This window comes from Micromys minutus (assembly GCF_963924665.1).
Source record: "Micromys minutus genome assembly, chromosome: X".
Lineage (NCBI taxonomy): Eukaryota > Metazoa > Chordata > Mammalia > Rodentia > Muridae > Micromys > Micromys minutus.
The window spans coordinates 36,288,274-36,303,794 of record NC_137970.1 but is presented as its reverse complement, the minus strand read 5'-3'; the positions used below and the strand labels follow the sequence as shown (position 1 = coordinate 36,303,794).

General features: G+C 34.7%; 1 protein-coding gene across 1 annotated transcript in view; it reads left to right on the top strand.

The window, feature by feature from the left end:
* Positions 1-3,184: 3,184 nt before the first annotated feature.
* The window catches only part of IL1RAPL1 (interleukin 1 receptor accessory protein like 1), a gene marked incomplete at both ends in the record, with an annotated part of 1,250,687 nt that continues 1,238,350 nt past the window's right edge, over positions 3,185-15,521 (top strand). Inside the window, one exon of the mRNA XM_080909541.1 lies at positions 3,185-3,266. Within this exon, the coding sequence (XP_080765667.1) occupies positions 3,185-3,266 (82 nt within the window). The remainder of the gene's footprint in view (positions 3,267-15,521) is intronic.

Below are 15,521 nucleotides of genomic sequence, written 5' to 3'. Positions count from 1 at the left end.
TTTATTCTCATTGAAGAATAGAAAATCCCTAATTTCTTTCTTTATTTCTTCTTTGATCATTCTATCATTTAATAAAGTATTGTTTAGTTTCCATGTGTATATGGGCTTTTTGTTGTCTTTGTTGTAATTAAAGACCAGCTTTAGAACATGGTGGTCTGAAAGGATGCATGGGAGTATTTTGATCTTCTTGTATCGATTGAGATTCATTCTGTGTCCTATTATGTGGTCAATTTTTGAGAAGGTGCTTGTGGTACTAAGAAAAAGGTGTATTTTTTGTTTTAGGATAATATGTTCTATAGATATCTATTAATTCCAGTTGGTTCATAGTCTCTGCAAGCTTTATAGTGTCCTTGTGCAGTTTCTTTTTCCATGATCTGTCCATTGGTGAGAGTGGGGTATTCCCACTATTATTGTGTGGGGTAAAATGTATTTTTTGAGCTTTAGTAGGGTTTCTTTTATAAATATGGGCAGTTTTGTATTTGGAGCATATATGTTAAGGATTGAGAGTTCCCCCTGACAGATTTCCCCTGTAATGAGTAAAAAGTGTCCTTCCTTATCTTTTCTGATAACTTTTGGTTGAAAATCTACTGTATTCGATATTAGAATGGCCACTGAATCTGGCTCCTTGGAGCCATTTGCTTGGAAGTTTTTTTTTCCCAACATTTTATTCTGAGATAGTGGCTGTCTTTGTCTTTGAGATGTGTTTCCTATATGCAGCAAAACAATGGATTTTTTTAATGTATCCAGTCTGATAGCCTATATCTTTTTATTGGGGAGTTGAGTCCATTTCTGTTAATAGATATCAATAAATATTGGTTGCTGTTTCCTGCTATTGTTGCTTTGGTAGCTTGAATTGTGCCCATGTGTCTTTCTTCTTTTGGTTTTCTTGCTTCGAAATTTTCTTGTTTTTACTATGAGGTGGTTCCCGTTCACTGTATTGGGTTTTCTACCTAAAACTCATTGTAGTGCTGGTTTTGTGGTCATATATTGTGTGAATTTAGTTTATTTCTTGGAATATCTTCATTTCACCATCTATGGTGATTGATAGTTTTACTGGGTATAGCAGCTTGGGCTGGCACTTTTGCTTTCTTAGGGTCTGCATGATGTCTGTCCAGGCTTTTCTAGCTTTCATAGTCTCTGTTGAGAAATCAGATGTGATTCTGATTAGTCTACCTTTATATGTTACATGACCTTTTTCCCTTACTGCTTTTAGTATTCTTTCTTTTTGCTTTGGGCACTTGGTGATTTGACTATTATGTGTCGGGTTGAATTTCTTTTTTGGTCCAATCTATTTGGTGTTCTTTAGTCTTGTTTTATGCTCATGGTCATCTCATTTTTAAGGGTAGGAAAGTTTTCTTCCAGCATTTTGTTGAAGGTATTTACTGTACCTCTTAGTTGATATTCTTCGCCCTCTTCTATTTCTATTATCCTTAGGTTTGGTATTCTCATTGTGTCCTGGATCTCCTAGACATTTTGGGTTAAGTGCTTTTTGTTATTGCATCTTCTCTGACTGTTTTGTCTATGTTTTCAATGCTGTCTTCGGCCCCTGAGATTCTTCCATCTCTTGTAGTCTGTTGGAAATGCTTGCATCTGTGACTCCTGATTTCTTTTTGAAGATTTCTACCTCTAGGTTTGTCTATTTTAGTGTTTTCTTTATTGTGTCCATTTCTATTTTAAATCCCTTCTTCCATCCCTTCATCTCTTTGGTTCTGTATTCTTCTAATTCTTTGAGTTCTTAGAGTGTTTTTCTTGTTTCTTTTTTAATAGCTTCTAATTCTTTTTGCTTTTCCTCCTGTTCTTGTTTAAGGATCTCTATCATCATCTTAAGGTTGGATTTCATGTCTGAGTCTTCTTTTTTCTGGAGTGTTTGGTATTTTGCTGTTTGTTGTGATGGGAGAGCTTGGTTCTAGTGTTGCCAGGTTGTCTTGGTTTCCCTGGGGTACGTTCTTTTGCTTTCCTCTTGCCATCTCATTGTCAGTGATTGGTTCTTACCTTTCCCTTTTACCTGGCCTGTGCCTCTGGATCTCTGCTGTTCCTGGTGGCAGATCATCCATGTGCCTGTTGTGTACCCCAGAAGCCGCCGGCTGGAACAGAGGGCCCAATTCCACCAGGTTCCTGGGTCTGCGTGCTCTGCTGAGATCTCTCTACTCCCTGGCTAGAATACATTCTCACCTGGTTCTTGCCAGTCTGGTGTGTCTGTCAACTCTATTTTCGTCTTATAATGCAAAAGAAAAGCAGAGTGGTGTTTGCCAATGTCTTCTTTAAAAATGAGTAGTTGTTGTTCCAAGAGAACAACCTTTCCCCAGTAAATAAATAAACTATATGGATCTGATATACACCAAGAGGACTCTACTTAATAATACTTTGCTATACAATTGAAAATTGCTGACCATACATTTTGCAAACTGTGACCCCTCAAGCATGAAAGACAACTATGTCATGGGATAAATGTGTTAACTTATTGTATTGTGGTGCCAAATGCATATTGTAAGTGCTTACTGAAACATCATATAATGTATCTTAAATATATAATATGCCCATGTTCTATGCATCAAATTTTAAAAGAGATAATTTTGAAAAGAACACACACACACGTGTGTATTTAATATATATATATATATGTACACATATATGTATATATTAAAATGAAATATTAAAATAAATTTTTCTCAAAATGAACAGAAAGTTTTTCTTATATAAATACAAGAAAGGATTCTTAATGAAACTCTAAACTTCAGTTGAACTTAAGACTTGAAATCATTTTGAGAACCTTATGGAAATATCAGCATTATTGGTTTTAATTTAACCTGAAATGGGTACTTTATAGAACATGTAATATAGATCCTGTTTGTAATATTCTTTCCTTATGAATAATTCATAGGAAGTTCCACAAGAAAGCACAAAGTAATTCATTATTTCGAATATCCACAATAACATGTGTGCAAGAGACAAGTTCATAGGTTCATACTTGCTCCTCTTGAGAAGGTTGAAGCTGGGGAGGGGGTGTGATGAGTGCAATGTCAGCCTGTTCTATAGAGAACTCAAGGTCAGCCAAGGACATGTGGCCTGACTCTATCAGTCTAGAAACAGATGTACACAAAATTCTCACAGTGTGTCCATAAACCTGTAAATCATTGTTTTCATTTTATCTTTCCCTTAAGGAACAGCCTGTAAGGACTGGAAGATGAAAGCTCCGATTCCACATTTGATTCTCTTATATGCTACGTTCACTCAGAGTCTGAAGGTTGTGACCAAAAGAGGTTCTGGTAAGAAGTGCCTCTTTTATATTCTTACTTAATGCAGATTGTGACATGTACACATGTATTATTTGTGAGAATCTGAAATGTGTGAGAAATCTGTTACATAGATATAGGTATATAGGAGAATAGTGAAGGTTATTAATATGCAATTGCAGCAGTATGTGTGTGTGAAAATGAAAGTGGACTACACTGTTGAGACAAGTTAGAAATGTAAGTAAGTTAGTTCTACACCAAAACTTTCATTCAGATTCCATTAAACAGTGTGATTTTAATGCTCCCTTGTAGAGTATAATTGCCAATGGAACATTATTATGTATTATTTCAACCCACTTCTTAATATTATTTTCTTAACAGCTATTTCTATAATAAATTCGTTTAAGGGATGTTTTGCTGACTCATTTAGAAGGATTTACAGTAAAAATGTCACTTAAGAAAAGGACATGGTGTTCATCTTAATATTTTGCAAGGAAAAGAGTAGAATGGTATAAGGCAAAGCAAAAGTGACTCAATTAGTGTTGAAACTCAGACAATTTACATGCCATTATGCATGCTTAGTTTCTGTTTGTTCTTCAAAGTTTGAGTTACGGAATAATATAATGCTCAAGTGAATATATATTTATATAAATTTCTGCCTTTTAAGCTATTGATATGATTTATCACTGCTGTTTTCCACTTGGCATGGAATTATAGACACTTTGAAGGTACAGCTTTTAGGCATAAAGGAAGAATCAAAGAATAGAGTTTAGCTGCACTAGCTACAGTGTAGTCTCCAAAGGCGATTCAAAGATTGAGGTGAGTCTCAAAAGGTTAGAGTGTTGTTTGTGAGATAATGATTTGGAATAGTATAGCATCTGTGTCATAGTGATGGGATCGTGGAAACTGCCACCTGTAGAGGAAGTGGCCAATAGTTCTGCCTTCAAGGACCCTTTCTGAAGATAAAAGTTGGGAGGGAAACTGGGAAATTATATGTGTATAGGGTCAGTGCGATTTTGGTTTACTGGGTCTATTAGGTACCCAACAACAATTTAGTGAAGTTACTTTCAGATGTCATTGGGATGTGGTGTGATTGAAGGAATTGTAGAAGAATATTTTTTGTAGTTTTGCACTTTATTTCTTCTAGTTTTTGTGGGTATTTTTAAATACAAGCAAACTGTAAGGTGAAATTATGATGATTAAATCATAAAAGCTTCATTTTCCTGGTTGTTATATCTCATTACATACAACTGCCTTTTTCTGTTCTTTCTGCATTTGTCAGATGTATGATTTATTGAAATGCAAATGTGACATTTTCTCATCATAAAATACTTGTGACAGGTCTATACTATATAAATTCTTCTTTAACAGCAACAATTATTTGTTTTTAACCAAAGTGGGACTTTCTATGTTTGAGAAATAAGGGACAGATCTAGAAATGTGGGCCAACTAGACAATTCATATCTCTTGCTTTTAAAGTTAGAAAAAATTACATTATATAAAATGTAAAATTTTATTAATATAAATCTAAGTTCATAGATTATTATTTAGATCATTTCCTAAGTTAGAATGGGATTCTCATATTTTATACTCAGTTTATGAATGAATTTATTACATACCTACTTCTCACCTCTCAAATCTAATTTATTTATATAATTATACAATAGAACAAGCAGGGTAAATGAAACATTTGCCTTCCTAATTTTTATCTAAAATTTATATCGGGAATACTTTTTCCCAACGTGTATTTTAAGACTCAGGTGAATGTGAGTTTCTCTGGGTGGGCTTTTGGTAGTAAGTATAAAACTTGAAAGTCAATGTTTTTTCATATACTTTTCTAACTTTCAGTCATTTTCACTGTTTGTTACCACCGTTGCTCGAGAGAAACAGGTATATAGCTTACTGAATAGAATCTTTACTTATTTCCATAGATCAAGATCAGGAGTGCCCTTGACATCTTCATCTTAAAAGATGAAGATGCCACCTATCCTAACTAACAATACCAGAAGCACTGAGACCCAAGAATCTAGATCAATTTTTGAAGTCTGAGCTTGTGTATTAAGCAAGAGCCTTGTAATCATTTATTATTTTGCTTTGATTTCATGCATCTTTTACATGATTGATAAAGATGATTCAAAATGCAATGCTTTTCAAGTATATGTTAGTGGATATTATCTTTAATTCACCATGACCACAATTAAATGTAGATAATTTCATAATTATATATGAATTATATTTAGAATAATCAAAGCATGACTAAAACATGCAGTATAATATCTAGTTTTGTGGCATATTATTTTTTGTAGTATTAACTTCTGAATAACACATATGGTCAGTCCATAAAAGTTTAGAATGAAGTATTTGTTGCTCATTAGCAAATCAAATGGGAAAGCATTAGGAGCTCCTATCCAAAGGTAGATGAATTGCTTTTAGCACCTTACCTTACACCCTCATAGCTATTATTTAAGGAGAAAATTAAATCTAATAAGGCAATTATATTATGATAGCTTTCTGGAATGATATATTCAAAATACAAATTTTTATTTTAAGTAGCCATTTCTGATATGTTTATGCTATGATAAATGAGGACTAAATCTTGTATTTTACATAATAGTCTAAGGTTGTACATGCATTACCAATCAATATAAATGCAATGTCACAACAAATTTAGTAAGTAAATATCTGAGTGTATGTCAATCGTTGAATATTTGTACAAAATCACATAAAGCACATACTTGCTTTATGATTACTTTTGCCTCAACCAAATTACACAGTTTAGCTCAACTTTCCTGTTTGTCTTGCCTTACATTTTTCTATTCCATTCACCACTTCTGATATTCTTTACTCCAGGTGCTACTTCTCTATTTCACTCTCATCATCTTTTCCATATTCCTTCAAGGAATGCTTTGCCTGAAATTTCATACCCCATCTTTTTTTCTCTCTCCATCACTCAGCCGACTTCTTTGACTTTAGTGTAGGTTGCCAGTCAAAAACCACTCACTTTGATACTGCTACTAGTAGTGTCTTTGTCAAACTGATTTAACCAGTCTTTGTTATCTTAGGCAAGTGATCTATCAGTGAAATATATCCCAAGCCCCATATATAGAAAATATCTGCCTAGAATGCTCCAACTATAAAAAATACTATATTTGCTTTGTTTATGAATGTAAATCCCCAAAACATGTTCGTTGCTTATATATAAAACAAAACCAACAAAAAATAGGTTTCATTGATTCATCTTTTTGTTTTGTATTTCCAGTATTTTGTTATTAGTTTTATTACTTCTTTGAGAATTTTACATGATGCATTTTTCATCTTATTCATCTGTTTTCAAACTTCTCCCAGATCCACCTTTCATTTTTTGAACCTCAAGCCATGGAAATAACTTAATAAGTGAATGATTAAGGAATCAGTTAGAAAGAAGCAAATGGAGCTAATAGATGACAAGTGGTTTTTAGTATTCAATGAAAATGAAGTAGGACCAGAACAGTTTTACAAAGATAATAGTCAAACAAAACCAAACAATTTAACAAAAACTGCATCCGAGTTTGGTTCTAGACACTTCATCCCCATACCAACCTGGTCTACATAGTGAGATCTAGGCCAATGGGGCTATACAGCAAACTTGATGTGTGTGTGTGTGTGTGTGTGTGTGTGTGTGTGAGAGAGAGAGAGAGAAAGAGAGAGAGAGAGAGAGAGAGAGAGAGAGAGAGAGAGAGAGACAGACAGACAGACAGACAAACACAAAAAGAGACAGAGACAAACAGAGACAGACAGAAGCACAGAGAGAAGACAGAGAAACAGAGAGACAGAGAGATAGACACAGACAGACAGACACAGGCAGAGACAGAGAGCTTGTTTTTATTTCTTAAAATGAAATTATTATAATATATTTTTAAAACTAGTGGACTATTAAAGGGAAAGATAGCAACTCAGGATAAGCAACACCTAGTGTATGTTAGGAGTTTAAATGAAGACAAGTAACTTTTACAAACTATAAGTATTTTTGAAGTTTTGGAATACAGACTGCAATCTGTTAGAAAGATGGAGAAATGCCTCTTTGGATATTTCTGTAACTGAGTTTTACTACACTCAATACTGTTTTAAAGTGAGATTTTGTTTTTGATAATATTGTTTAGATGTTGCCATCCTGTAAAGAGGATAGATCTTGATGACAGACATATAAAAAGTTAAGCGTAGAAAATTATTCATAGTTATTAGTGTTATTAAAAGATGATGTCCCAGGTTTCAGCACCAATGTTAGGAAAAGGATGAAGAGATTAAGAGTCTATGGCCCATGGAGGTGTAGTGAGGCCTGGAGGCAAGGGAGATGCCTCTGGGGATCCATGTTGGGAATCCCTTCTCCCTGAGCGACCAACCATATGACATGACAGTATAGTGTAGAATAGAGTTTATTTAGGTCATGAGGGAATTAAGAGGGTAGTAGAGGCATAGAGAGAGAGAGAGAGGGAGGGAGGGAAGGAGGGAGGGAGGGAGGAAGGGTGGGAGGAAGGGAGGGAGGAAGGGAGAGGGAGAGGAAGAGGGAGAGGGAGAGGGAGAGGGAGAGGGAGAGGGAGAGGGAGAGGGAGAGGGAGGGGAATAGAGAAGTAGAGTAGTTGAGGCCGGCCATGAGCACGTGGAGGGAGAGGGGAAAAGGGAAGGGGAATTTGAGGGGTAAGGGAGAGAGAGCAAGAGAGAGAACAAAAGTGCAATAGAGCAAGAGAACAAGAGAGAGAGGAGGAGGCAAGCAGCCCCTTTTAGAGTGTCAGGTCACTGGGGGGGGGGAGCATACCTAGCTATTGGCAGATAACTGAGGGGTGGACTATCCCTGGCTGTTGCTAGGTAACTGAGGGGTGGGTTTTACAGCATCCCAAACATTAGAACATATAGAGAGGAAGAAGTGGCTATGTTACATAAGTGAAAATGTTCATATTATTCTGTAGATTAATGATACACAAAATTTCCCCAGAGCAGTAAGCTGTTACATAGTAAGAGGGTTACTACAGAGATTTGATCTTCTCTTCTTTCTAGAACCTGCCAAAGGACAGCTGTTCATGTAAAATGATTTAGAAGAATTTTTTTGACAGCAAGAGAACAATGTTCCCCAAGAGGTTTATTACAACTACAGAATTGGGCCCAGATAATTTCTGAATATAAAAAGTCAATAAATAACCAATTACAGAGTTTAAGGTCTAAATCTTAGGTTTATTTATGAATATGTATTTCTTTAGATAATAAATATCACACTACCCAACAAGTACAATTTTACAAGATAGAATAGAAAAGACCATGTGGGGTACTTCTACATTGTGCCAATATGATTTATGTATATCAGATTTTGTGCATTTCTGTAAGTCAGCGAACTTAATTTTACATGATTAAGAGACAACCTAGTCCCTTCAAATATGCCTTTTATTATGGTACCATGTGTTTATTCTAAGTTTGTCAAATATGTCAAAACGTACTAGACATTTCTCTTTATTTTCTTTAGGATCGCTTGTAAAACCAAATTGCTGAGCCTTTCCTTGCTTTTTAAAGCTAACAATGTAGAATATTTATTTATTGGAAAAAATCTCTTATATTTTGGACTTTTAAAAATCAAGCATGAGATTTGCTATAATAGAAGTTCCATTACATCTGAGTTAATGCCTTCAGTTATAGTAAGTCTAACAAATACAAAATCTGAGACCTAACTAGAAGCCAATGCAGTTTTTAATTATCATCTCTAATATACCTTTGAATTTCACTGCCTATTAGTTTTCTCTGTAAATGAGATTTTATGTAAATGTTATACATTAATGCAAATTGTGGGGAACTATGCCTGTTCTTGGTCAGTTTGCATTGATAAGATAAAAGGGCATGTGTACAACACTTTTAAGTTCACTAAGATTTCAGGGATGTACTATTTCAAGTTAGTAAGCAGAGCAGAATGGCACTACATGGACATAGTAGAGAAAAGAATAGAACATATTGTCTTACAAATTTAATGCCAAGGTGATGGGTTAAGATAGTACCTATAAGCAGGATACTATCAGTGCTTCTTCAACAGAATAGCACAATTATAATGCTCTAGACTTCAATAACAGTTACTGAAGTTATCTGTTCAATTCAGTTGAAATTTGGAAGACTATAAATGTGTTTCCACTTCCCCCCTTGGCCTTTGTTCTTTTGTGTTTGTGTATCACTTGAAATGTTCCTCAACTGTCACAGCTCTTTCTCTGACATTTTTGCCTCTTCCTTTCTGTTATAAGCATCATGGATTATTATGAATACTCTGGGACAATCCAGGATGATCCACATAGTAATTAAGTCTTTAATGTAATCAAATACATCAAAGTCTCCTTCTTTAGGTACTATATCATTGTAGTCACAGGTTTTAAGGGTAAGGATGGAAGAATATTTTCACAGATATTATTTTTACCCCAACATGTAATTTACTAATTCAAGCACATACTGAACAGCACATTAATGAATTATATTGGAGACCAGAGAAAGGAAAGCCACTCAGAAATCAGAGAGAAATAGGAAAAATGGGAACAAATACATTGTATAGTTTTGCTGAATGGGTCTTAAGATCCCTGAGGTCCCTGTGGAGAAAAAGGAGTCATGTGGAATGAGAAGGATTAGATAAGGAAAGTCAGAGGAAGAGGAAGATAAAGGGATTATGAAGGAGTAAAACAAGTAGTAGACACTAATGGTGCTTTAAATCATGATATATTAAAGTTATAACTTCACAAAACAAACTGCTTTTAAAAACAGTTTTCCTTGAACTAACTTGAAAAAATATCTGTCCTTTATAAGTAGGTGACAGGAAAAATAGAAACTAGAATGACATTCTGAATCAAAGTAAAGACTATGAGAATACAAAATATGGAAGACAGAAGACAGAAATGTTTGAACTAATAATACATTGAGTTTGATGATTAGTAAGCTGTAGGATTTTAGAAAGAAAGAGGTCATGTTCCCCTCTCCCTGCACTTCCCCATTCTCATTCCCTCCCATTTCTTTTACTCTTCCTTTCGGATTGCTTTCTTCTTCCTACCAAGTGGGACTGAGGTGTCTTTACTTGGGCCCTTCAACCTGTTGACATTTTTGAATTCTGTGGACTGTATCTTGGTTATTCTGCATATTTTTAGTTAATATCCACTTATTAGTGAGTGCATACTGTGCATGTCCTTTTGTTACCTCATTCAGAATGATATTTTCTACTTTCATCCATTTGCCTGCAAAACTCATGATGTCCTCATTCTTAATAGCTGAGTAGTATTCCATTGTATAAACAAACCACATTTTCTGTATCTATTCTTCTGTCATGGAGCATCTGGGCTATTTCCAGTTTAAGACTATCACTAATAAAGCCACTATGATCATAGTAGAACACATGCACTTGTGGCATGTTGGGGTATCATTTGTATCTATTTCCAAGAGTGGAAATGCTAGGCCTTCAGATAGAACTATTTACAGTTTTCTGAGTTACCTCCAAATTGATTTCTAGAGTGGTTGTACCACTTTGCAATCCCACCAGCAATAGAGGAGTGTTCCTCTTTCACCACATCCTCTTCAAAATGTGTTGTCACCTAAGGTTTTGATTTTAGCCATTGTCAATTGTGTGACATCAAATATCAGGTTTGTTTTGAATTGAGTTTCTCTGATCATTAAGAACTTTGCACATTTCTTTAGGTGCTTCTCAGCAATTTAAGATTACTCTGCTGTGAATTCTCTGTTTAGTTCTATACCCCATTTTTTGATTGGGTTGTTTAGTTTTTTTCGATGTTAGCTTCTTGGGTTCTTTATCTATTTTTGAAATTTTGGATACCTATCAGATGTGGGGTTAATGAGAATTTTCCTCCCAATCTATAGGTTGCTGATTTGTCTTATTGACTCTTTCCTTTGCCTTACAGAAGCTTTCCAGTTTCATGAGGTCCCATTTATCAATCCTTGATCTTTGAATGTGAGACATTACAGCTCTGTTTAGAAATTTTCCCCTGTGCCAATGAGTTCAAGGCTCTTTCCCACTTTCTATTCTATTAGATTCAGTGTGTCTAGTTTTATGTTGAGGTCCTTGATCCACTTGAATTTGAGCTTTGTACAAGGTGACAAATATGAGTCTAATTTTATTTTCTACATATGAACAGCCACTTAGACCAGCACCATTTACTGAAGATGCTTTCTTTTTTCCATTGTATATTTTTGGCTTCTTTATCAAAGATCAAATATGCATGTGCATTTATTTATTTGCTCCTTCAATTCCATTCCAATTGATTAACCTGCAGAATAAAATGAAAACAGTTAACCTTAGGAGGTAGGAGTTTGGGAGGACATTCCAGTATGTACCAGAGACCTGGGAGGAGAGAGGCTAACCAGTTTTTTTTTTCTGAAGTTTCTATGATTAATTTGGTCATGTAATACGAAAGGGCTTTGAGAATGTTAAAAACTTCATTAAAAGGTGTTATATAAAATATTCTAATATATATTTCTGAAATTCATACATATAAAAGATCAATTTTCAACATATCTATCCTACTAGATTAGTAGTGTTTTTCTTGCTCATGGAGAAATACTTTGTGCAGTAAACTGTGACTAATAAGGAATCACAACTGTAAAAATCGTAAGAAACACTGGACTATGACATGCTCAAGACTAAATCGAACCTTCACCCCTAAAGCTTAGGGAAGAACACAGAAAAAAAAGACTCAAAGGGAAGGCCCCTTGTTGAAATGCCCTATCATAGGAAGAGGGGAATTGTAGACCAGCAGAAAGACATCAAGTGAGGGATGGGGTTGCTATGCCAAATTCAAAACTCTGAGCCTAAAGTGTTCCTGTCTGAAAGAACTGCAGGATGGTAATAGAAAATAGCCTGAGGAAAAGAAGGACCTGGAACAGGTCTAAAGGGGAATCCAGCACAAGGGGACGCCCCAAAACCTGATACCATTACTGAGGCTATGGAGTGCTCACAAAAAGGGACCTATCATGACTGCCCCCTGAAAGAAACAACAAGCAGTTGAAAGAGTCAGATGCAGATATTTGCACCCAACAAACCAACCACTGTGGTTGAATTAGAGAAAAGCTGGAGGAAGCTGAAAAGGAAGGCAACCCTGTAAGAAAACCAGTAGTCTCAGCCAGCCTGGACTCCTGAGATCTCAGACACTGGATCACTAGCCAGGCAGCATACAACAAACGATATGAGGCCCGCAACACATATACTGCAGAGGACTGCAGGATCTGGGATTCAGTCAGAAAAGATGCCCCTAACCCTCAAGAGACTGGAGGTCCCAGGGAGATTATATTTCTGTTGGGGTGGGTATGTTGGGGATTCTCTTAAAGACTGAGGAGTGGGAAGAGGGTATGAGATGTGGATCTATTGGAAGTTGGACTGGTTGGGAAATAAAATCTGGAGTGTACAAAAAAACAGAAATAATGATGATGATGATGATGATGATGATGATGATGATAACAATAATAATAATAAACATTCAAAAAAGGAAAGAGGTAAAGAAAATAATTCTGTAATGGTAGGATTGTGATTCTCTCAATCATAGTATCAGTCATTTAATCAGAGAAACTAGAAATGACCATTTATGTAAAGGAAAAAAATAAGAAGGTAAAAAAAATTACAGTGGGATAAAATGTGAAGGTATGTCATGTTCCCCAAGGGATTTTGGATTTTATCTTCTAAGGAAAAGTTTATTAATGTTTTTCTTTTATTTATTATTTATTAATATTTAATGATTTTTTTAAATCATTTTCATAATATATTTAATGAATAGAATGAAGACCTACTTACTGTTATCTTTTACTTTTATATGCAAATAAGGTTTAGCTACTTGCTGTCTATGCAATGAGACTGTACAAATTTGTATAAGTCCAACAGGAAAGGAACTTTTACACAAACAAGCAGTCATAATAGAGTATAGTACATTTTTAGACACCCAATCATCCCTGTTATTGAGGCTGGTAGGATCTATAAGTGACTCATAAAGAACTTGATGAAAATCCTAGTGAGATTCATTGAGACCCTTAAAAAGAAATAAAAGAAAAATTTGAAATATGTTTCTGAATGAGAATTAATATTTATCTTGTGGATATTTGGAAAGGATTATGAACTAATTTGAGAAGATGTATTGATGGTGTTGAAAATAGCAAAGGGAAGGAAGACTGTTTATTCAGGCAAAAAAATGAAAGAGGTTTAGTTGCAGCAGTATGAGCAGTGGCAGTGGGAACATTGAGCTGATGAATTACTGACTAGGAGTTCCTGTGGTTGTATGACAAAGAGGGTTACTTAAAACTATTGAAATCATTTGTTTCACAACTTGGTGGATCAGACTTCTAAAATCAATATCAATAGGTTTAAAGGCTTGGAGACTACATGGAAGAATTCAGGCTTCAGAGGAACCTTGGTTTGTAGATTACATTACACCTAACATGGGCTTTTTCTAATTTTCTCACATAAGTGGTTTTAGTATCTACTTTTGATAATTCATAATGATTATCTTGGAATACTTTATCGAATTAGCAAATGGACTGCGAGATCAAGGGCATATTGTCAGTTATAGGCTGCCATACCTTTTAGAAGTGAATGCTTTCCATTAGATTATAAAACTCAAGGCAATAGGCACAAATTTTGTTTATCCTCATATCGAGTGCAGTATGATGGAATAAAGCCATTTAGAAAATGTATGCAACCAATAGAAGAGAGAAAAAATGAAAAAGATCAACTGAATTTAAAGAGGCTGTTAGACAAAAAAATTCCTGTCATAGAAAGCAATGAAAAGATTTAAGAGAAATTAGGAGAATTATGAAATTGGGAAACCAGGAGAGATCTTCAAAATTACAGAGACATTTAAATTTCAGAGTTAACTGACACAGTGAAAATAAATCACTAAATAGAAACTTAGGAGAATATAGAGGCACAGAGGAAAAGGGATCAGAAAACAGGTGAGGTAGTTTATTTTTATATTTATTTATTATTTTAGTATTTCAAATATGGATACTGCATTTACATCATTTCTCCTCAATATTCTTTTTCCAATTCTTCCTCTATCCCCAAAAACTTACAAAATTCGTGTACATTTGTAAACATCTCTGTTATGAAAATTAGTATATAAGTGCTACTTAGTTTCACATGCTTGTTATTATTTAGAACCTACACAGAATGTTTTTCTTTCTTATTTAGGTAAAAGAAATATAAAACTCTGTTAATATTCATGTGAATTGTAGAACTGAAAAAAATCGTCCAGTCAAGATGTCTTTTACCCAGGTTGAAGTATATGATTTAAATCCCTTTAGTTTATACGAAGAGAATCATATTAGAAACTTCTATACTTAATCCTTATGCTGTCTATAACATGTTGACTAGCTATTTGTACAGAAAACTCATATTAGAATTCCAGTTTTGACATATAATGTCCACTAAGAACACCTATCTTCACATAATTTTCAAGAAATGGTTCAGGTTGATTTGTGAATACCATGGGATTTAGAGCACTGGAGACAAAGGAACAGGTTTTTCAATCCAGATCTTATTAAGTCTTGTTTAATGGAACAAATTTGTGAATCTATCAAATCCTGTGTTTCTTATTCATAAAGGAGCAATTGTTATCCATAACACCATGAAGACAAATGATGAGTGTTTGATAATTTAACAAGCAATTTCAGCACAGACTCAGTGCAACACAAATGTCCTTTTTGTTCTGCAACACGGTCTATATGTTTACAAAGTGTTAAAAACAGAAACAAGCAAACAAACAACAACAGAAAATATTGAGATAGACAGGGTTTGTAAAAAATGCCAGTACTTGAATTTATTACTGTTTGCATTTGACTTTCTGCTTTACAACTTGTGTTACCACCAGGAACCAAAGAATATAATTTTACAACCGAAGGTTAAATTCAAGGAAAACATGAATGTTGGTTTGCATTTATAAAGCATGTGATTTCATCAGCAAATTCCTTTGTCTTATAACCATATTTTTAAAGCAGGTCTTTAATGTCATCTCTGCAATGGGGAGGCAAACTTGGTCTAAATAGTAAGTACCAGGCCAATGCAAATTATACAGTGAGACCCTGTGTCAAAAAATTTTCCTTGTGGGTTGTCATGTATCTATAGATAAATGTGACTATACCATCTTAAAATAACCTTAGAACACATAGGCACAGGGGAAAGTTTCCTGAACAGAAAACCAATAGCTTGTGCTCTAAGATCAAGAATTGGTAAATGGGACTTAATGAGATTGCAAAGTTTCTGTAAGGCTAAGGACACTGTCAAAAATTATGTTTTAATTTTTTTAA